The sequence below is a fragment of the Artemia sp. Qi Xiang Cuo genome, chromosome 9 (genome assembly GCF_049724085.1).
Source record: "Artemia sp. Qi Xiang Cuo chromosome 9, ASM4972408v1, whole genome shotgun sequence".
Taxonomy (NCBI): domain Eukaryota; kingdom Metazoa; phylum Arthropoda; class Branchiopoda; order Anostraca; family Artemiidae; genus Artemia; species Artemia sp. Qi Xiang Cuo.
In genome coordinates this window covers 26,426,351-26,449,992 of record NC_142802.1, presented here as the reverse complement: position 1 = coordinate 26,449,992, position 23,642 = coordinate 26,426,351, and the positions used below count along the sequence as shown (strand labels likewise).

Sequence of the window (23,642 nt, the reverse complement as noted above, 5' to 3'; positions counted from 1 at the left end):
CCCGAGTGAGTTCCGAAGTTTGCTGAAAGACCATTGGGGTTTATGAGAAGCATGGGTAATGAGTTTTCTGGTTTCTTTATTTATTAAATTAATCAACATGCTGGTTTTTTGGTTGGATAGATTGGTGATGGGAGGTACCAAATGTTTTTTTCATTTAATTTTTCTCGTTTCTTGTTTTGTTTTTGGTGGTTAATTGTCGTCACCTTTCATGAGTTGATTTAAATTTAGGCATAGAGGCTTGTTTATTTACATAAACAAGGTTTGTTTCAGGTTTTGTTATGTTTATTTTTGATGAATAAACTCTTTCTTCTTATGCACTTTCTTATCACGAAGATCCAAATATAACTGAAATTTAACAATTTTCAGCGTGTTTATTACGTAAGATCTAGTTTTTGTTTTCAAGCAGCTGTTCAAGTTCTAAGTAATTCTGATTTCATTTTTAAGTAAAAGGGCCTAATACACCTGTCTTTGATTCGTTTTATTATCCTAATCTTTTGACAGAGTTTTTAATTCTCAGAATGAGCGTACTTTGGTTGATATCACCTCTCAGTTTAAATTGATCTCACAACTAAATCCTAGTAATAGATAATTATTACCGAAAGTAGTATATATTCTTCCTTTTGGACTTAAGACACATGTTTTGTGTTAGTTTTTTTTAATTGTGAGAGCAATGCAATATGTAGAAGAAGACGAAGAATAAGTTTATTTAACAAACAAATTACATGAATAACTAATTTTCTAAACTGGCCGACAGGGAGCAGGGCTCGATGTGTCGGCCAAAAACATAAAACAACAAATAAAGCATATCAATAATGAAAAAAAAAGAAAAAAAAGACACACATGGTAGGAGATAACAGAGGAGGCCACCCCAGCGCAAGAACACCAAAACAAATTTCATACTAAGATCCAAATTCACCAATCCCAACATCCAGGCAAAGAACATTTTTTGAAATATGTTTCTTCAAAGAAAATTCGCTCTTGAATCTTGGGGACACATCTATTAAATTAAATATATTTGCAATATGAGGAATCTGGTATCTGATTGAGAATCTACCTCTTTCAGATTTAATTGGGGGAAGGCGATACTTCTTGGAGCGGACATGGTGGGCAGGCGAAAGGGGAGTCTCAATTATGCCCAGATAATGGAAATAATTTGACGAAGATTGGATATCATAATACCACATTGCTGTATGCAGGTCTTTTAGTTGTTTGAGATTAAGTATATTGAGAAAAAGATATAAAGTTTGGGTTTCTGATAGATTTTGAACCCTCACTGGGTGATGAACAAAAGTACCCTGGATTCTAACCGCCTTATTTTGAATTATCTGAAGAGGTTGGAGATGGACCATAAATGTGTTGAGGTATATTACAGGACAATATTTAAAATATGATTCAATTAGAGAATGATATAAAATTTTAAGGATGGAAAAAGGAAATACATGTTTCATTCTATGAAGGCAACCTAAGTTATGGGCAAGTTTCAATCTCAAATAATCAGAATGCTTACGGAAAGATACAAGCTCATCAAGAATAATCCCAAGGTAACGAAATGAATTTACTCTTTTTATCCTACTTTGGTTTACAATTAACTCTTCTATGGTAATTTTATCTACTGCCCGCTGTGACCGCCCATAAATGATGAATTCAGTTTTAGAAAAGTTCGGAGCCAGGTAGTTACATGCAAACCATTTATTCAAAGAATTCATTGCTGCCACCATTTTCTCAGCCAACAAAGATGGGGTTTTAGCTTTTACTGTCATCGCCGTATCATCTGCAAAAATTACTGCTAAACTACTATCTTGGGGTAAACACCTCGAAAGGTCATTTATATAAATCAAAAATAGTAATGGCCCTAATACTGATCCCTGGGGGACTCCAATATCATCAATAACAATATGGCTTGACAGGTTCCCATTTACTTCTACCTGAATTTTTCGACTATGCAAGTAAGATTTTATTAGATCTGGGCCTTTACCTCTAATACCTGCATTATTAATTTTCTCCAATAAAATTTCATGGTTTAGCCTATCAAATGCCTTTTTTATATCATAGAAAAGAGTAGATACATGATTTTCATCATTTAATGAATCATTATTCTCCAAAAATAACGCTGCAATATCTTGTTCAGTAGAATGACCCGCCCTGAATCCAAACTGATTTTTAGTAAATAAATTGCTTTTATCAAAATACGAGACAATTCTTTTTTGAATACTTTTTTCAATAACCTTAGATATAGGGGAAAGAATAGCTATTGGGTGATAGTTACCTATATCTGTCTTATCACCTTTCTTATGAATTGGAATAACTCGTGCGGATTTCCATACTTCCGGAAAGATCCCTGATGACATAGATGATTTCCTGTGATGGGGAAAATAATGGAGAAAATGATCTATCACAGACTCCTCTGGTTTGTTGAAAAAAATAATATGATCCTTCACACTCAAACTGGATTCAGGAAACACCACTCCTCAACAGATGCTTTCATTTTGCTAACAAATGCAATAAATGAATCTTTCTCAAAAAATAATGTCCTAGTTGCGGCTTTCCTAGATTTTGAAGGGGCATATGACAATGTAAACCACCCAATCCTTTTAATTAGCCTTGCATACCTTGGAGTACACCCTAAGCTAGTATCCTTTATTAATTCTTTCATAGAAGTGCGAAATGTCATAGTTTGTGTTGTTTCAGCCTCTTCATCCCAATAGACAACAGCCAAAGTCCTACCTCAGGGAGCTGTCCTCAGTTGCCTCCTTTTTGCCCTATATCTCTGGGACGTGAACCTTCCCCACACGAATCTACAATATGCTGATGATCTGGTGCTATGGTCATCTGGCAACACCTTTCAGATAGCACAGTCAAATCTGCAAAAGTCACTTTTCCAGTTTGAAAAATTCTCTTAACATTCAGATTTACCCATTGCGCCCACCAAGTCAAAAATAATCCAATTTCACCGGAAGCGAAACCATGTTAATGCAAAACTAACTCTAAATAAAACAACTATTCCAGAAGATAATCATATTAATTACCTAGGTTTCATGCTTGACCAAAAACTTAATTTCCACCTCCACATTTCAAACACAATAAAAAAAACTGCTATAGAAAAACAAATATACTAAAAAGACTTCTTTTCACACCCTCGGGCTGTAAGGAGCAAACCTTACACAAGTTTTATAAATCACATATAAGACCCATATTGACTATGGGCTCATCGTCTATGGTGCATGTGTAAAGACCCAGATGCAAAAAATTGAAACAACACAAAATGATATAATACGTCTCATATTTGGTCTTAGAAACCCACAAGCACCAAGCTTCTGCTTATGGAGAGTGGATTAACAACAATAAGGGAGAGACGTAGCTCTCTTGACAAAACCTCTTACAAAAATTGAATCAAATAGCTCACACACACTACATAATTGGTTAAGAAATCCAGCCATGTAGGAGCATTGCAGATGAGTATGCCAATATTCAGAAGAAGTTCCCCATACCAGAAAAGTTTCTAGCACCTACTTTCTCCTGATCCCCCCTATGGACTTAGTCAAGTACCATAATCAATAATGACTTCTCAAAGAAGCATAAAGATTTAACCCCAAGTGCATTTGTCTAGAATAAATTTGCAGAATTTAATACAATTACCTATAACAATCACTTCCAAATATTTGTTGATGGGTCAAAAATGAATGAGAAGGTTGCAAGTGGTGTTTTCCTTCCTCACCTGAAAATTACAATGGGCGAGAGATTATATAATAATTTATCTATAATGTCTGCTGAGTTAAATGCCGTAATCATGGTATTAGAACACCTTAAGGAAAATCAAACTTTCATTGCAAATTAAAATAATATTATCATATATTCCGACTCTCTATCAAGCCTTGAGTTGCTGGCCTCAGCTCCTTAGTATAAGTTGGACATTGATACTTATCCATGTGTCAATACTATACATAATCATTCTGCAAGTTGCATAAAAACATATTTTCAGTACATCCCTAGCCACTCGGGCATAAGTGGTAATTGTCAGGCTGATGATATATAAAACAAGACTATAAGTATTGACAAACCGAGTGGGAGACCAATTCCGATTAGAAATATTTACCGATGGAGGCTATCAGATATTAATTTTAATAAGATTAATCCTATCCTTTCCCCCTTTCCCAATAAGTATCTTTCTAAAATTTATCATAGAATTCGTTCTGGAACAAATGGACTAAATTTCCTTGCATTCTCATATAAGTTTTCTAATTCAAGTCGTTCAATTCCCCTGTCCCATCTTTGCAGGCATTGTAATATGAATAATGAAACAATTGACCATTGCCTATTTGAATGTAATATGCTGACTTCTGCACATCATACCTTGCTTTGTAAACTGTTATGCTTCAAACACCACAAAATCTCACTATCAGCCAAGAGCCTAGCCAACTATACCTGCACACAGAGCACAGAAATCGATATCTATCATCTTATATTTGAACTCCTTGAGTCAAAAGATCTACTGAAAGATATCTGAGAATATCTAATAAATAAGAGACGACCAAGCCAGTAGCTCTGTAGCCCACAGAGTGAAGCAAAAAAAAAAGGGCTAAATAGTACTAACTGAATAGCCCGCCTGCTGTGAATTAGAAGAAGAAGATGCATTTAAAATATGAAGCAACGGGACGTGAATTACACATGCAAATTTTTTCAGAACATTTGCGAAGAGACCATCTAGACCTAGAGAAGTGCTACTCTTAAGATTCATAATTCCTTTCTGAAGCTCATCGAAAGTGACAGGGACGAGGAACATGCTGGAATTTTTGGATCGAGGGAGATATTCTTTATATGAATAAGATGGAGATTCAGGGGGTTCCAGTTCAGCGGTAGAACTAATATGAGAAAATAATGACGAAAATATTCTGCAACAACATCCTTCCCCTTCAACTCAACACCATTTTTATTTATGATCACTTCAGGGTGTGGATTTTTAATATTGTTTCCATTTTTTCCTTAATTAACTTCCATGTAGTCCTAGGTGAATCAGATTTTTTAAATGCATTTTCATAATACATTTTTTCACTTGTTCTGAGAGTTTTAACTAGCAAATTTTTATAATTTTTGAATCGCTGTACATTATGAGCTGAGGGGTATTTCATTTTTATATTATACAGTCTATTTTTTTCCTTGATAGATTTTAGAAGTGATGGACTTATCAAAGGTTGTTTGGGTGAGCTTCTTTTCCGGTGTGTAGTTTTGAATGGGCAATGAAGGTCCAGTTTTTCATTCAAAATTCGATAAAATATATCTAAAGATATGTTGGGGTCATTCTCATTAATATCTTCACTCCATCCTACATCGCTAAGATTAGATTTCAATTCATTCATATTTACTTGTGAAAAGTTTCTCCTCTTCATATGATTTTCTGTATTGACTATCTTTTGCGCTTTAAAATCAGACATTAAAATACAATGGTCAGATGTATCCTCCATAACCACGAATGTAGCCTCACATGGATAAGGTGCAAAAATATTATCAATCAGAGAAAAAGAAGAATTTGTTATGCAAATCTGCATAACTCTCAAATTTGCCTTATTTGATGAGGGAGGACGATAAATTACAGCAATTAAAAGTTTATCATTATTTGGTAGAAAACATTCAACAATACAGCTTTCGAAAATCATCTCCGTATTCAAATCTAAAAATTCTTCTTTCAGTCGTGCCGGAATATAATTTTTAACCAGTATTGCTAAAACACCTTGCTTTTGTTGAGTTCTATTTACGTGAAAAAATTGGAAATCACTAATTTTAATTTTTTTTGCCGAAATTTCATCTAAAAATGTTTCACAAACTCCAAAAATATCTGTACCAGATTCAAATAAAAAATTTTAAATTGCATCTTGCCCACTCCTCCATCCACGACAGTTCCGAAAAGATATTCTCCTCATGTTTGGGTTTTTATGAACTATTTCATGAGAAAACAAATATTTATTTGGGGGACTAAAAAGAATTTAAAATTTCATTATTATCATGGGCTAGGGGCGTTTGGAATACATTACTAAAAAGGACTGAATTTCTTTCCAATTCCTCGAGCCTAGATGTAGGGATCTCGTGAACCTGACTAACCATTATCATGTACTGATCTCACGCCAAAGAGTACCCCTCCCCCCCCCCATGCCTCTCCCACAAAAAATTACAAACACTAAAACTCACGCTAAATAAATTCTTAATCATAATAATATCACCCAAATACATCAAACCGCGCAGAACCCACCACATTTTTTATTTCAACCAAATAAATATCGAACACTTATACTCACATTATTTAACAAAACTAATCCATTATCATATCAACACAATTAGTCTTTAAAAAAAAATCATGTATCCATATTTTCGATTTGACTACCATGTTTTCTTTCAAGTTCAGTAATTAATTAGAGCGAACCTTCACTAACTGTTAGTCGTTCACTCGAACCATCTCACCGCCTGATAAATAGGCAGGGGGATACATCTTTCGACGACCAAGAGTCAATTCCAAACTCATGCAATTTTAATTTCACATGAAACAACCTCTTTAGAACTTCACGAACAGACTTTGGCGCATCATCCGTCAGATATATTTTCTCGAATCCTCCATTTTTTTTGTTTTTCAGTTTTTTGGTGTTCTTCAAAATATCATTCCTGATTAACCTTGATGGCAATTTAAATTTCAAGAATTTGGCATTTTCCCTGAAATCCACCAACTTAACTGGGCTTGGGGCTGGGAGATCAAGGCCTTCAATAACAAGTTTAGACAGCAATTCCTGTGCTCTTATTTCATCTTGAACTTTTAAATTCCACATCACTATATTTTTATCATTTTGATTACTTTCCAATTTCATTAGAGTAAGCGACATATTGTCGATATGTGATTTAAGCGCTATATTTTCCTCCGCCAACACAGATATTTGATTTTTGAAGCTTACCGTCTCTAATTCAACATTCTGAACACGCGGTATCAGCTGCGCCGCTTCTTTACTTGATTCAGAAACAATTTCTTCCAATTTTTTTACATTATCTTCAATTGCTTTGATGTTAGATTTTAATGATTATAAGGTGGCAGTATTTCCCTAAACTGATACTAAAATCAAACTGATATTTTCTGCTAAAGACTTTATAGAAACTTCATCACCTTGACTCGTTGCCGTAGACGCAGACAAGTTTAGAGATTCTTCCATTTTCTTCTTTCTCTTTCCCATCCTTTAGAAACTTATTCAAATTCAAATAACAAAGTTCATAAGTTCAGCTCACAGCAGACTAATGTATCACGGTTAATATTAACTGTTCAACTAGACCAATTAATTCACTTGTAATAGGTCCTGGCGCGAAGAGCTCTTACTCGGTTGAATGCATTCAGGAAAGATCAGCATAAATGAAAATCTAGTCTAAACTTTACTTTAAAAAAAACTTTAAACTTTAAAAAAGTACAGGGGGTTAAACTGCAAATATTTTCAGGAGTTTTTCTTGTTTTAATGGCTGTATTGACCCCATCTATATGCAATAATGAATAAGAATAGTAGTGTAGTAAAGCCTTATTTAAAGTCTTTGCTCCCTGCGGCCTTGCAAGCTCCTTTATAGGGATTGCTTTAGTAACTAATAAGACTTCAGGATATGTGAAGGCATAATACTTTTGTATATATTGAAGGTATGTATTAGGCTATGTGAATGTATCTAAGCAGAGGTATTGTGACGCAGGTATTCAGACGCAAAGACAGGCAAAATTTGCCTTTTAGTTCTAAACATATTGACAATTTACCATAAAATTGGCATTAGAAGATTAAAAAGCTGGGAAATCAGGTCGGATTGATGATTTAAGTAATTGCAACTCATGTATTATGAGAGTTTTTGCATCGATGTTACTATTGTTTTGTGATTATTTATAAAATCTGCAGCGCCGCCTCATTGCAAGCAAACTAACTGCAGAAAACAGTTGAAACCTCTCTTGAAAATGTTTGAAAACCTCTCTTTAAAACAGTTGAAATCTCTCTTTAAAATATTCGATACTAAAATGTTCTACTGATAGCTAATGTTCCCAACTTTACATCATAGTTTTTATCCAACCGGGGTTTATCCAAACAGGTGAAGACTCTTCCTCTATCCCGTCCTGTTTTATATTTCTGCCTTTGCTACAACCAAGAGATTCTCTGGATACATCTAACTTGTAAGTAGTGCAGAAAACTGAGTTATTTCTGTTCAAATTCATTCGGTCATCTTCATGCTATTATAACCACAGAATACGCTTATTTTTCAGGAGAGTGAGGATGAAAGCGAAATAGGTGGGGATTCTACTGAAAACTTCGAAAGCGAAGCAGTTGACTTGTCCACTCTCCTAAAAGAAGAAGAAGATTTAAACGATTTGGGTAAGAATTTCTATGTTCACAATACATTATTTTTTCCATACTTGAAAAAATAATTCATGTATTTTCTTGACAAGAATTAAAGGTATTATCTTGACATTTTTTTCAAAAATAATATGTATTTTTCCATAGTACTTATAAGAGCCCTCTATTGGGCTGATAACACTGAACACATGATTGGGAATAAAATTCGCTATTTTATCTCCTCTTATCCAAAGAATTCCTGATATAATTTTTTTTAGTATGCGCCAAAATAAAGCCTCGTTATTCGACTACAGAATTATGTATTTATAGTTTGATTTATTTTTTTTCCCATAAAATCACTGTTCTTGACACCTCAAAACCTTATTTTCACTCCCAACTGATTTGTGAAAAGTGAAATACCTTCTTTGTTTTTTTGTCACGACGCGTTTGGTCTGGTTTCACCTTGCCTAAGAGAAAAATAATCTTAGCTGCAAAAAGTTTTATTCGTGCTTCGTATATGATAGACTTGTTTGGCTCGACTAGGCCTTTCATCAATGACCTTTTATAAACTTAAATAAATAAATAAATAAAAAAAAATAAAAAAAAAACTTTTTTATTTGATCAAACTGACTCTTATTAAGCTAAAAAAAAAACAATCCAAATCACTGTTTTTCATGGTCATGTTCATCTTTCTAAAGGAATTACATTTGAAGGAAGCAAAAATTTGTTTAATATAGGGGTTCTCAATAGAGTATTTCAAGATTCTGAATCTGATTGTTGTACCTCAGAATTCTTTGATTCTGTATGAAAGAATTCTCGATTTCCTCTATATTTTTACATGACCGTTTTTATGGTATTCGGCTCAGTCTTTCATCTTTGGGATAATAAATTACGTGCAATGCTTCCATACTTACATAAAAAAAAGAAAACTTTTGCACAGAAGATATCCAACTTCAATTTAGTCGTTTATTTTCTATTGGGCGTTGAACTTGTTTTTAAAGTATCAACACCTAAACCGAGTTGTCGACCTTCAGCTTACTTGTTATGGAAGTTGGTGCGAAAGGTTTTGTATTAATATGATGTCGAACATGTTTTTAATTAATTTTCGCACTTTTAGAGGGAGAACAACCGGGGCCAAGACCCCACGAAGTCACAACGCAATTGTGACCTATTAGTCATAGCTGCGGAACAGTACAAGGGAGTAGCACAGCCCATCAGAACAAAATTTCTAGCTGTTAGTATCCTTTTAGATGTAATTTGGATTACTTGGGCCTGCTTTTCTGTACCGCGTTCTAGAATTACAAAATCCAGCTTCCTGCTAATATTTTACGTATCTTGGAATTTTTTTTCCCTCATTCTGGATGTTACAGCATCGTTATCATTTGTATAGTAATGAAAGGTGCTTTCATCAGCTTTCAAGTCTGAATTAATTTAGTTCGCTAAATTTTCTAAAGCCTTTTAAGAAATTGTCCACCGAAATTAGTTTATAAAAATGTATTGGCCTAATTATTTTAAATCCAAGCATAATTTTGAGATATAAATCTCCAAATCAAGAAAAATCAAAGATATGTTTCAGGAATGGTGATATTTTGCACCTTTATGAGTTTATTGGCCGTAGTTTATGCTGCAATTTGTAGCTTCCTCCCCAGAGTATGCCCTTGTTCTTCCTCCCGATAGTATGGCCTTGTTCTTGTATCTTATGCTGTTTACGTCATTTATGGTTATAACCTACGATTATGACGCTATTCATCATCTTGTATATGAAAATGCAGTTTTTTTTTTGTCAGACAAGGGGTTTTATTTTAAATATTGTGTTTCGTTTATTACAAAGACACGTAGATGTAATAATTTTCTTTAAAATGAGCCCTTAAACAGCTCTCTATGATGTTCCAATGCCCCGCTAGCTGTGGAAAAGAAAAAACCGGAAAAAAGATCCTTTCTACGCAAAAAAGGTGATTTTCTTTGTTTTTCAAGCCAATGGATTTTCCTTGATATTCTTAAGTTTGGTTATGATCTATCTCTCTCTTTGTTACTATTAGGGGTATACTTTAGACACCCCTCATTCCCCTCCTACAGAGCTAAGATTAGTCCTTGGACCCTCCGCGTGGATAAACTACGACATAGCTGTTACCTCTCATCAACTTTGGCTTCCTTCCTACCTTCTCCTATTACCTTGAGAAGTACTATTGGCTGCGAGTTTTGAAAAATGCAACTAAAACATTAGTTCTTATTTCCCATCGGTCTTGTTCTATTTAGGAATCCATTATGGGAATGGCAGGATGACTGAATTTAGGGAGATTTCCTCTCCCTAAAACATAGGACCGGTAGGGAAACTTGAAAATCAATCCTAGAATGCTAGGACTAGGACATATCTCTTCTTACTTTCCACCTAGCTTGATTGAAATTCTTATGGACTTTCCGATGACAAGAATTTCGCGGGCCTTTTCCCTGTGTAAAGGCCATATCGCGACCAGACACTGAAAAGTACAATTAGGCGTTAACTCTTACTCAGTATGAAGTTTGGCTGGGAACTGAAATCTCCTTGTATAAACAAGAACCTTTCTCCTGATTACCACAGATGTCTGAGCTAGCTCAGACCTCCAAAAGGCAAAAATTATAACACAAGATCTTACACTTTACCAAGTTTAGTTGGGATCCTATCATCCCTTCTGACACATGTCTAGCCCCCAAGGGATTAGGCCCGCCCTTTCTATTCTTCTAAAGGAGTCGAGACAGTGCCTCAAAAGACGGAAATATTGCATCAAATGTATTGACTAGTTTTGGTTAATGGGTGGCAAAATCTTTTGGTAAATGTCCTAATGACGAGAATTTATCCCAGCCCCCCACTGCAGATGCCATAACGAACCTGGGGTGATGGTCCTCAGAAGTTGTTACTGTTGCTCATACTCTCCACCTTGATCAGACTAACTATTCGGTTCCTAGTTTTGACGCTTTTTCTATGGTCATCTATTCCGATTCTATTGTTGCATATTTTTAAAGAAAACCCTGATCTGGCACAACTAAGGCACACTTGGTTTTAATTCTAACCAAGTTTGGTTCAGGTTCGATAAGTCCTTCTAGATATCCTTGAAACGGAAATTGGGAGACTCCTCCCCTTTCTCTACCCTTACTAAAGTCGTTTTCGGTTCTTATCTCAAATGACCATAACTATTACATTAGTGCTTACCAAGTTGGGTTTGTTTAATCCGACTATCCCATTCTGGTAAACATCTTGAAGAAATAAAATGAGGAGCACTTCCCCCATACAGGTTTAATCGGTTACAATCTCCCTAAAGGAGCAACCATCTTGAAGAAATAAAATGAGGAGTACTTCCCCCATACAGGTTTAATCGGTTACAATCTCCCTAAAGGAGCAACCAGGCTACTTACTCTTATATCTGTCCAAGCTTAGCTGCGATATGGTAAGATCTTCTTCTAGATGTGATGATAATAAAAATTCAAGGCCCCTTTCTTTTCCTATAAGGGTTAGATCTGATCCTGGTTTCGAAAGAGCATAACTAGATTATGAGGTTCCAAGTCCCACCAAGCTTTATCAATATCCAACTTTAGCTTCTATCAAAACGTCTGGAAGAATTTTGAGATGCTCTTTCCCAACATAGGTTGGACGGGGTATGAACTCTTAAAAACGTAACTAACACACTTAATTTTGCTTTCGAATAAGCTTGGTTAAGACTTGACTAACCTTTATAATAGGTTTCGGGATGACAAGAATTGAATAACCCCCTTGACTCCAACTACAAAGGCTAGAATTTGTTCAAATCCAATAACCCTTTCTGGGAGATATTCTGAAATTTCGATATCACTCCAATTTTTCTTCTACACAAAAGTCGTATCGAGTCGTATTTGTAAAATGTGTAAAGAAAACACTAGTTTTCACCTCCCCAAAAATTGGATTGATATTTATTTACCCCGTATGTTAGATTTACTGAATAACAGAATTAAGGACCCATACCTACAGAGGTTGGGTCAGATATAAACCTTCAAAAAGCAAAATTAGGACACGCATTCCTACTTTCCACTCATTTTAGTTGAGATGTGACGACTTTTGCCAGTAGATGTCGTCATGACAAGACTTTAAGGACCCTGCCCCCCTCTTCCATCCTCAACAGAGGCAAAGGTGGATTGTGTTTTCCAAGACGTATAACTAGGACACTCGATATTCGGGATTACAATGGTAGCTGCAACATAGTAAAGGCTGAACACGGCCCATAGTAACCAAAAATTAAAAAACGCGAGAAAAAAACTAACAAGTAAGAAAAAATTGCCATTTCTAGCTGATTCAGGGATGATTCTTATTTTGACAATCAATTTAAGGAAATATTGAAAAATAGCCCGAAACCCTTAAACAAATGGCGTCAGATCGAAACAAAAGGTACGCCACTGAAATCGTCATGGTCGGAAACCCTATTCAGGAAACTTAGCGTCCCCTGCCTTGGACAACAAGGAAATCACTTTTTTCAGGGGTAGCACTTATCAGTTCTTTTTTTCTTTTCTGTTTTTCTTCTTTGCTGCTAGTAGGCCACTGGAACATCATAGAGAGCTGTGTAAAGCCTCATCTAAAGAAATTGCTACAGCTACGCACTTTTGTTGACTATCTTTTGTTTTCTGTGACTATAGGAATCTTTTGTTATACCTTAGTTCTGACCTAGAGATGATGTATGGACGGATGGATGATAGACTAATCTATCAACAAGTGAAATGTCATCATTTTCATACAATCCCAAAAACAGCTTATGCCAGATTTGCCTCTCACCCGGACTATTTGTCTTGGCTTTTTCTACAATTAGCCATAGCTAAATGCCCGCAACTAAGTGATTTTCACCCGGACTATCTGTCAGGGCTTTTTATACAATAAGCCTGGATTGATGCCCGCAACTACTTGATTTTAATTAAAATCAAGTAGTTGCGGGCATCAAGCCATGGCTAAATATAGAAAAAGTCAAGACAGATAGTCGAGGTCAGAGGCAAATCAGGCATAAGCACTTGTTGATAGACAAGTCTATCATAGGTTGGACGGGGTTCGAACTCTTAAAAACGTAACTAACACACTTAATTTTGCTTTCGAATAAGCTTGGTTAAGACTTGACTAACCTTTATAATAGGTTTCGGGATGACAAGAATTGAAGAACCCCCTTGACTCCGACTACAAAGGCTAGAGTTTGTTCAAATCCAATAACCCTTTCTGGGAGATATTCTGATGACGAGAATTTTGATATCACTCCAATTTTTCTTCTTCACATAAGTCGTATCGAGTCGTATTTGTAAAATGTGTAAAGAAAAACAGAAAAGAATTCATAAGTGCTTCCCCTGGAAAAAAGTGATTTCCTTGTTGTCAACGCCAGGGGACGGTAAGTTTCCTGAATAGGGTTTCCGACCATGACGATTTCAGTGGTGCCATTTTGTTTCGATCTGACGCCATTTATTTAAGGGTTTCGGGCTATTTTTCAATATTTCCAAAAATTGATTGTCAAAATAAGAATCATCCCTGAATCAGCTAGAAATGGCAATTTTTTCTCACTTGTCAGTTTTTTTATCGTGTTTTTTTATTTTTGGTTACTATGGGCCGTGTTCAGCCTTTACTGCGTTGCAGCTACCATTGTAATCCCGAATATCGAGTGTCTTTGTTATACTTCTTGGAAAGCACAATCCACCTCTGCCTCTGTTGAGGATGGAAAAGGGGGGCAAGGTCCTTAAAGTCTTGTCATGACGACATCTACTGGCAAAAGTCGTCACATCTCAACTAAAATGAGTGGAAAGTAGGAATGCGTGTCCTAATTTTGCTTTTTGAAGGTTTATATCTGACCCAACCTCTGTAGGTATGGGAGCAATACCTTGTAGATGTAGCAATTTCTCATTTTATTTTCAGCAAAATAAAATGTTGAAAATGAAATCCATTTTTGGCAAAAGATTGCATCTTCGTATACAAGACGTCTTAATCATAGGTTACAATAAATGACGTGATTGTAAAACTATATGATGCCGTCAGTTGCAGCTGGGGTTTGTTGTTTACTAAGAAAATTTCGAAGAAATTTTCCTCTGTGTGGCATATAATCATGGTTGTATAGACTATATGGCTGTATTTTTTTCTTCTTGGAAACCACAATCCACCTCTGCCTCTGTTGAGGATGGAAAAGGGGGGCAAGGTCCTTAAAGTCTTGTCATGACGACATCTACTGGCAAAAGTCGTCACATCTCAACTAAAATGAGTGGAAAGTAGGAATGCGTGTCCTAATTTTGCTTTTTGAAGGTTTATATCTGACCCAACCTCTGTAGGTATGGGAGCAATACCTTGTAGATGTAGCAATTTCTCATTTTATTTTCAGCAAAATAAAATGTTGAAAATGAAATCCATTTTTGGCAAAAGATTGCATCTTCGTATACAAGACGTCTTAATCATAGGTTACAATAAATGACGTGATTGTAAAACTATATGATGCCGTCAGTTGCAGCTGGGGTTTGTTGTTTACTAAGAAAATTTCGAAGAAATTTTCCTCTGTGTGGCATATAATCATGGTTGTATAGACTATATGGCTGTATTTTTTTTAAAAACGGCTCGACAACTTTTCTGAAAATTAGCGCACTAAAATTTCCTGGCCTAAAGAACGGTGTAGATGGGTCACAACTTGAGAAGATTCGGTTTGAGCCTTTGTTTTGTAAAAACAATTTTATTAGAAAGACATCACATTCACAGGCTGGCATTTATACAGCAACTTATATATCATTTTTCCCAAGAGTAATATTAACTAAACACGATTATTTTTTGCATGAAAAACGTTGCGTGTACCCAGCCCTTTACAACCAGAATTATAGCTCCACTCGAGCACTTGCAAGATTTATCTCATAATGCGTCCAATTGAAGGAAAAATACTTACCATCACTATATTCTATTAAGCCTATAAAACAAGCCACTAAGACTGGGGTCAGAACCGATAGAGATGGTTTTGTTTGTGATTTCCAGGGATAGACCAGAAAGCTAGCTGAAACTATGAAGTGGGGCCTTCGAGAACGGGTTTTCATGAAGTTCAACGTGGGATTACAAGAAAATAGATTCTAGTACATATCGACGCTAAACCTCTTGGAGCGAATGATGGAAAACAAACATAACTTTGGTAGCAGAATTCGTACAAATCGTAGAGGTCTACCCAAACTCAAAGAAGGTAAAAACCTGAAACGAGATGATTCAGTCTATCCTGTGAAGTCAGGTGGGATCAATTGTGTGCGATGGAAAGGCAAACGTTCCGGTGCAGCTCTTTTCAATGATCCACTTAAAAGCAGTTGGGGCTCACTTCGGAAGAGAGAAAGTGATGTTTTCATCATAATGGATTTCATTATACGCGAGAACCTCATATCCAGAGGTGAAAACGATTAGTTCATGGGCTGCGATGAAAAAATGATGTCCCATTTTATGTGACCTAAAAAGCAGGAAGTGGTTGTAATAGCTTCTGTCTTCTTCTTCAGTCTTTCCATTATACCAGATACCGTAAAGATTACAGTAAAGGACTTTAAATGTTGCATTGTAACTTGATTGTAATTTGTGCGTGCAGGGATGAGGGAGAAGTACTTGTCTTTTAAGGGTGCCCCAAGAAGAAGCAATCAATATTTTACAAAGAAGTATCTTACTATCTTTCTCCAACTTTGACAAGAGTTTATCCATATATGGCCGAACAAGTCTGTATTGTCGGGTATTAATTTCATTGCATATTTCTGATAATGAATGCCATTTAATATCAGTGATCTCATACGTTGACTTCGGTTTAAACTTTTCTTTTTCTTCGTTCACGTCATAAACTATAAACAGCTTGCAGTAACGGCTATAGCGGTTCTGTTGGCCCCAGTCGATATATCGGTTTGAATCAATGCAGCATACGTTGCAGCTGTTGCAGCAATCTTTGCACCTGTTGCAACTATATCCGGTTTCCTCAAAAACTTCACGCACAGCGCAATCTACTTCATTTTCGTTTTCTTCTATCTTTCCCTTTGGGAAGCTCCATGCAGATTTAGATCCGAACACTTTGACAAGCAGAACCTTATCACAACTTCCATTTACTAGTATGCATCCGTATGTCGGTATTAATCGGCAATATTTTTGCCACGTATTATAGATTGTGTTAACATTAGAAATGTCCTTCCTTAGAAAGTCCACTTTGTCAAATACGTACCTCACGAACTCCTTATATTTTAATTCTCTTAGCCATGTCATATATGGTGAATCATCTTCCTTGTATGGTGAATCAAAAAGGGCCCAATTTATCAATTGAATTTGTGTACATACTTTGTTTAGATTTTTTGTTTCGTCTTCTGGCATACTCAATATGTATTTTTTCAGTAAATGGTTGAAATTTTCATTCGACATTCTATTGCGGCAATCTCAACGCTCAACGACAATTGCTGGTAATGCTGAAAATATAAGTTGAGTGAATAATTTTGGAAAATAAATTGAATTGTTTCTTTTGGGAGAAAATTTCTTAATTCTTCTAATTGGTACTTGATTTTTTGTAGAGAATATTTTGCTTTTGTTTATTTTTTAAAAATGTGAAATTTTATAACCAAAATTAAAATGCCACTTATTACGAATTGGAAAGAATTAATTCCAAGGTTTAAAGTCACAGTGTAGTGTGTAGCTTTTATTGCAGACTTTACTTTGTTTCTGATGTAGTCTAAATAAACCACATACAATCATACAATAAAACACATGTTTTATAAATATGATTTTAATGATTAATGTAATAGGATGCATAGTTGATAGATTAAATTGGTATACTATTATTAAATGTAGTGTTTTATTTTTATTGAGGTTTGTCAAGGAAGGAGTTGAGTGTGGATTGTTAACCGAATGGTAGTAGGTGTATATGATGTTGTAGTTGTTTTGTTTTTACACCCCCTTCTGAGGTGTATGTTTTTTAATTTTTTTTTAATTTTATTTTTTTCATTTGTTTTGTTATCCCTCCTCCATATCATAATGTGGCATTTGGAGGGAATGCGTTTATAAAAAAAAGCAGCAAAAAAAGGAACCCAAGAAAAGCAGTCCAAGTCAAACAGCAAGAGAATAGACAGAAGAAGGTCCAAAAATCAAAAAGTAATTTTTGTGAAAAGGTTTCTGAAAGGACAAATATTTTTATTTTCATTTTGAAATTCTTTTAATCAAATATATTGAGATTTTAAAACTTATTGTCTTGTTTTGTTTACTCTCTTCTTGGGCGTTTCTGCAAGAGTAAGGCCTTTGAGTCTGATCCCTTTCAGAATCTTGAGACATTGGCAATTTGTCCTGTAATTTGTTATGTTTTCCCTGTAGATCGTAATTCCTTGGTACTTTCATAGAGTTGTTCCCCGAAAAAGATTCCTACTCATGTCTCTGGCTTTTTTTGGCTTTTCTTCCTTTTACGTTTTTTTCTCTTTTGCTACTTAGGTTAGACCTTTGGAAGCAAACTTGAAATGTCCTTGCTTCATTCCTTCTCATTACTTCATAATTTGCCTTGCTTCAAACTACTTAGAAAACATTTGCTAGTATAAGGGAAGAAGAAACGCTAGGTACATAAGTCAAAACGTCTAAAGCTTGTACGTAAAACTTTCACATTCCTAAGTTAATTGCCGAGTGGTTAGCGCTCCAAACTTGAAATCCTGAAGTCAGGGGTTCGAGTCCTGGTGTCACTGGCTATTTGGTTTAGAATGGGGGTCAATGGTGCGACTCTGTAAGCACAGCCAGAGTAGACCTTGCTCTAAATGGGTACCTGGAGAAGTCTAGGGGGAAAACACGGGAAGCGTCGGATGATTTGCCCCCAAGCATGCATTGCACTCCCAGCCGAAGTCATCGAATCAGGAGATCGGTACCTGCTCAGCACAGACCATTTATCAGCATACAAATTTTTTTTTTTAAAGTTAATTGCCAAAAATCGTTTGCTACACTGTAAGAGGTAAACATCGTTTTGTGGCCATTTTGAATGAAAAGGGTGATCTTAGAAATCTGGGGGGGATACAGGAAATATCGGATGATTTACCTTCTCAGCACAGACCATTTGTCAGCATACGAATTTTTTTTTTTGCCAAAAATCGTTTGCGACGCTGAAAGAGGCAAACATATTTGTGTGGCCATTTTGAATGAAAAGGATGGTCTTAGAAATCTCGGAGGGCCTCATTCGATAGTAAATTTAAAGCAATAGATCCTAAACACACGGTAGCAGAATTTGTACAAATCGCAGAGGTTTACCCAAACTCAAAGAAGGTAAAAACCTGAAACGGGTGATTCAGCCTTTCATGTGAAATCAGGTGGAATCTATCGTGTGCGATGGAAAGGCAAACGTTGCGGTGCAGCTCTTTTCAGTGATCCTAAACACAAAACAATTATTAAAGGACTTGAGACTGGGGTTATATACTGTATGAGACGGAGTTGTAAACCTTCGGTTAAGGTTTTTCGACCATGGAGATTCTAATGGCATGTATGGCTCCTTGCCTTTTATCTATGGAAACAACACCAAAAAGTGCCATTTTTGGTGCCATATGGCACTTCAAGATGGTGTTATCATGATGAACTTATAAAAACCACGGAGATATGAGCTTTGAAATGAACCTATAAAATATATACGATATTGACCATTTATGAATGAATGTGGAACTCTAGATGGGGCGTTTGTTTTTCTAGATGGGGTGTTTAAGTCCTTTATAATAGAATTTACTCCATGTTAATTATAATGGTGTCCTATTTATGATTCTCAGACTTCCAACTCACACAGATATGACAACGCATATAGATATGAGCACAAAATTTGAAAAAAGCCATTAAAAATCTCTATAAAATATTATAGAGCCTACTAGTCCAGTTGGTGAGCCGACCATTTAGGAATAAACACGGAACTCATTGTGGCATTACCGCCCGACGTTTGCCTTGTTTTCTTAGTTTTTGAAGATGGGGGATTCAAAGCCTCCATTAAATGGTTACCGACCATGGAGATTATAATGGCTCCCTTTTTATGCTTCCCAGTCTCTCAGCCTTAGAAATGAAACCAAAAAGTACTTTTATGGTGCCATATGGCACTTTATGATGATATTATCAAGACTAATGTACAAAAAGCAAGTAGTTATGAGCAAGATATTTGAAATGATTCACTAAACATATTTACGATGTTGCAGTATTCTGCTAGTTCTAGACGACGTGAGAAACTTGTTAAGGGGGCTGGGAGGTGGAGAATATAAGACGAGGGCTTGTAAGCGTCCGATTAAGGGTTTTGACCCTGGGAGTTAAAATGGTACTGTTTTAATGCTTCCCAGCCTTTCGATTCAGAAAATAAAGTGTCATAAAGTGCCATTTTCAGTGTTGCGTGGCACTTACAAATGCCTTTATCGAGGCGAATTTAAAAAAATTCCGTAGAATTGAGCAGTAGCTTGCAAATAAGCCATTAAGTCTCTCGGTGATGTTGTGATAGCCCGCTAGCCCTGGTAGGAAAAAAAGGAGGCTCATCAGTGCTTTCTTACAAAAGAGCTCAGGATATTGCGATTTCCTTTCAAATTAGCCTTCTCCCAACATTCTACGACGGCTGATTCGATAATATCGCTTAAGGAGGGGAAAAAGAAGACAAAAAAAGGAGACAAAATGCTTCCCATACTAAAAAGGGATTTTCATTGTTGTCCAAGGTGAGGGACTGTAATCCTCCTGTTCAGCGTTTTCGACCATGGCGATTCTAGAAGTGATAATTTAGTCCCAATTCCCTTCACGTGTCGATACCATGAATTAATTCATATCGGGAAAAAATGCTGAATGCGTTGGCTTTTGATGTGTGATTTTCAATTGATCTATCTTGCTAACACGAACGTTTGAAAATAATGACGTTAATAATGCTATTGTGTGTGTTACTTCTTCGTGTGGAAATACAGCTTTAACAGTGGTTTGCAATAGAGTCAAATCAAAGGATCATCAATTTATGTTTATTGAGCATAGATTAAAGGAAAAACCGAAAAAGCTTAACGGATATCTATAGACTTACCAGAATTAAAAAAAAGATTTAGACCTAGAGAGGTTTGATTCTTGTCAGGGTGGGCGGAAGAGTTTAACCCTGCTGGACCCAGGGCTGTATTCAGGATTTTTTTTATTGGGGTGGAGGGTGTCGCAAAAGGATTTTTTTTTGGGGGGGGGGTATAAAAAAAGAAAAGTACTTGTATGATATACGCCCGACCTAATGTTCTTCTAATATGTTTCTCTGACCCTCAATCCTAATGAAATCTACCAAAGTAAGATACAAATATAATACTTTAGAAACAAATATGGGCTATATATTTGCACATTAGGGGGGGGGGGTAAAGTAAAGCGGGTCTGCATGCTAAATGTGTTAGGTACATTTATTCAGCATACTATGTAGTAAGAATTGTTTTCAAACTTCTCACTGTCCAAATACTTTATTCCCACCCTAATGTGCAAATATAGAGCCCAAATTACATATTTCCATCTATTTTGTCACTTCTCTTTGTCTTGTCAAACAGATCGTGGTAACGATCTGTAAGCGAGGATTGATGCGGCTCAATAGTAGCCAAAACTGTAATAAACAAGAGTCTTGATAATAAAAGATACATCAAAACAATCAAATTTTTATGCTGATTCAAAACATCCAGAATTCATAAAGTTTAATTTTATCCATTAAATGTTACGAGCCTGAGAAAATTTGACCAATTTTTGAAAAAGGGTGGAACACCCCTAAGAAGATCGGGAGAAGGGTCATTTGATTGTAAATCAAAAAATCTAGTGCCCTTTTCAAGTTACCAAAAATATTGGAGGGCAGCTAGCCCCCTTCCTACCCTCCTTTTTTATCCAAAATTGTCCGATCAAAATTTTGAGATGTCCCTTTTCTTGAGCATGGTCGAAAGATCTAATAACTATGTTTTTGAGGATGACTTGATCCCCCAAAGCCCCCGGGGGAAGGACTGTAATTTATGAACTTTGCCCGCTGCTTACATATAGCATTGGCTATTTGGAAGCATAAAGATATTTTCGGGGAGGGGGGGATTTTTTGGTGGGGGTTCTTACGCGGGAGGATCCTTCCCTGGAGGAGTTTTCAAGGGGGAAGGGAATTTTCCATGGGAGGTGCATCTGGATTTCTCAAAAGAGATGCCGATACTTTAATAGTCCCAGATATAAACTGACGTCTGGTTCCCTCTACGCTGGCGAGGCTGCCCGAGCAAGATCTTTAAGTTAAAAAAGTTAAGTTAAAGATATAAACCTTGTACCACTTTCCCAATCACTTAATCAGACACGTCAACAACCCCTTAAGTCTCAAAGAGTGTCTGCAAGGAATGCAATTATCAAAATCAGTAGTCAAATGACATAGCTCTCAAACTCATTCAATGCTGTTTCGTTTTGGTTTGAGTGAATGAATGTTTTTCTTTTATATCTCAGTCATTCGCTAGTATCCGTCGATGCCGGTTCAATTTTGAATTTCTTTGCAAATCTCGGATATTGGTGAATGACTTACTTTGATTGTTGTTAGGTATTTGGTTTTAATTCTTTCAATTTTTTGGCTTTTATTGAATTTTGTTCATCTTTAAATTTTTTGGTTTTTTTCATTGTTTTTTTTTCAAATCCACATTGACTTTCCGTTTTATTGTTTGGTTTGTTCTTCGGCACTCCCATTGATTATATTTTTTCGTTTCACGCTGAAGAAGAGAGGCGTTTGTCCCCCTAGAAATATTCGCTTTGTTGTGTTTTTTTCAGTATTTTCATTTGGCCTTTAAAAACCCCCTTTTTGCTCGTTTTTCTTTCTTTATGGTAAAGTCAAACTTAAGCGTAAAGAGTGAGGTACTAAGGAGGGGGCAACCCCCCAATATACGTAATAATTTCTGTTCGTTTTAAGTTTTAATGTTGCTCCTTACTTTCAGTTGAAAAACTTTTTTTTTTATTTAATCTCACGCTAAGCTGGAAGAAACTAACGAAAAAAAATGGTAGGGCGTTCATCATACAAGTACCAAAAGAACTTCAAAAACGCAATAGAAATTTGTGTATATTCATTTTGGTACTTATCGGTTATATAATAAACACTCGAGAATTTCGATCGCGAATGATGCGAACATGACACAAGAAACTGGTCAAGCAACTTCTTTATACCAGAGAATTAGCTTTGACCTGATTGGAAAATAAATTTTAGCTATATTTTATTTGAGTATGTAGTTGGTATTTTGGTTAGGTTAAGTTAAGTTAGACCTCACCTTAGACCTTAGTTCCTCCTGTGCCTCCAAAGGCACCAAGGGCATCCACGAAAAGTCCCCAGTCATTTTGGAGGTGTGCTGCAGATAGCACGCCTTCCCATTCGGGCTGTAGGGACGCATGTATATTTGACAAGTCTCTTCTGTGTGAACGTCTCTGGGTGTTTCTAGGACGGCCTCGTCTTCTTGATCCTTCTGGTTGTCAAAAGAGGATGGAGTTTGGCAAGCGATTTCTTCCCATCCTGATGACATGCCCAAGATAACGCCACCTCCGTTGACGGATAACGTCTGTTATTAAAGGTAGCTGTACCTGTTGCATGATGGTGTCATTTCTTATCCTCTGGGTCCAGTTTACATCTAGGATTCTTCTGAGGCAAGTGTTTTCAAATGATTGTATTTTTTTTCTCTTGTTATTGATTGAGGTGCCAGGTCTCAGATCCGACATTTCCAAAGTCTGTTTGAGATGGTTAAACGCCCCGTGTGCTTGTCCCAACCTAAGTTCGACTTCTCTTGCGTTTGAGCCAGTGTTTTCGACTGTACTGCCCAGGTATCTGAACTCAACCACCTGCTCTATTCGGTCAGCTCTATATTTAATATCAAGAGGAGATCCACTGGTTGTCATGCTTTTTATTTTATTTGTGTTAATTTTTAGTCCAAATTGTTCTGCTGCATCTTTAACACTATTTATAAGGGTCTGCAGTCTCAGTTTGCAAGTTTCAAGAAGGCTTATTTTGTCAGCAAAATCGAGATCTCCAAGTCTGGCCAGCTCACCAATATCAATCCCATATCTCTCGCAATTACTTAAGATGTAGTCAACAACAAGGATGAACAGTAGGGGGGAGAGGACACATCGCTGCTTTACTCCTGTCATTATTTTAAAATATCTAAGTGCTAAGTTTTTTGCTACAAGAGCCTCTTGGAGAATTAGGCAGTGAGTAAAAGTTATATTATCATAATGAGCAGCTTAAAAAAATGATTTAAAATTAATATTTAAGCCCGTCATTGCTCTTATACCATTTTTGCATATTGAACAGCAATTTTTCCGTTCTACACTTTCAGTATTAAAAATTTGTCAACTTTACAATATATGTCTTTATGTGTAGTATGGTCTTT

The 23,642-nt window shown here is 36.1% G+C and overlaps 1 protein-coding gene across 8 annotated transcripts in view; it reads left to right on the top strand.

Annotated features, from left to right (window-relative positions):
- Positions 1 to 23,642, top strand: part of Ipo9 (Importin 9) — a 107,435-nt gene that overhangs the window by 71,815 nt on the left and 11,978 nt on the right. For 7 of the 8 annotated variants that reach the window (XM_089094432.1, XM_089094431.1, XM_089094427.1 and 4 more), the window contains exon 16: positions 8,258 to 8,366. In XM_089094432.1, the coding sequence (XP_088950558.1) occupies positions 8,258 to 8,366 (109 nt within the window). Of the gene's footprint in view, positions 1 to 8,257; positions 8,367 to 22,700; positions 22,896 to 23,642 lie in introns of those variants that run through there. The other variant, XM_089094435.1, reaches the window with a different exon arrangement.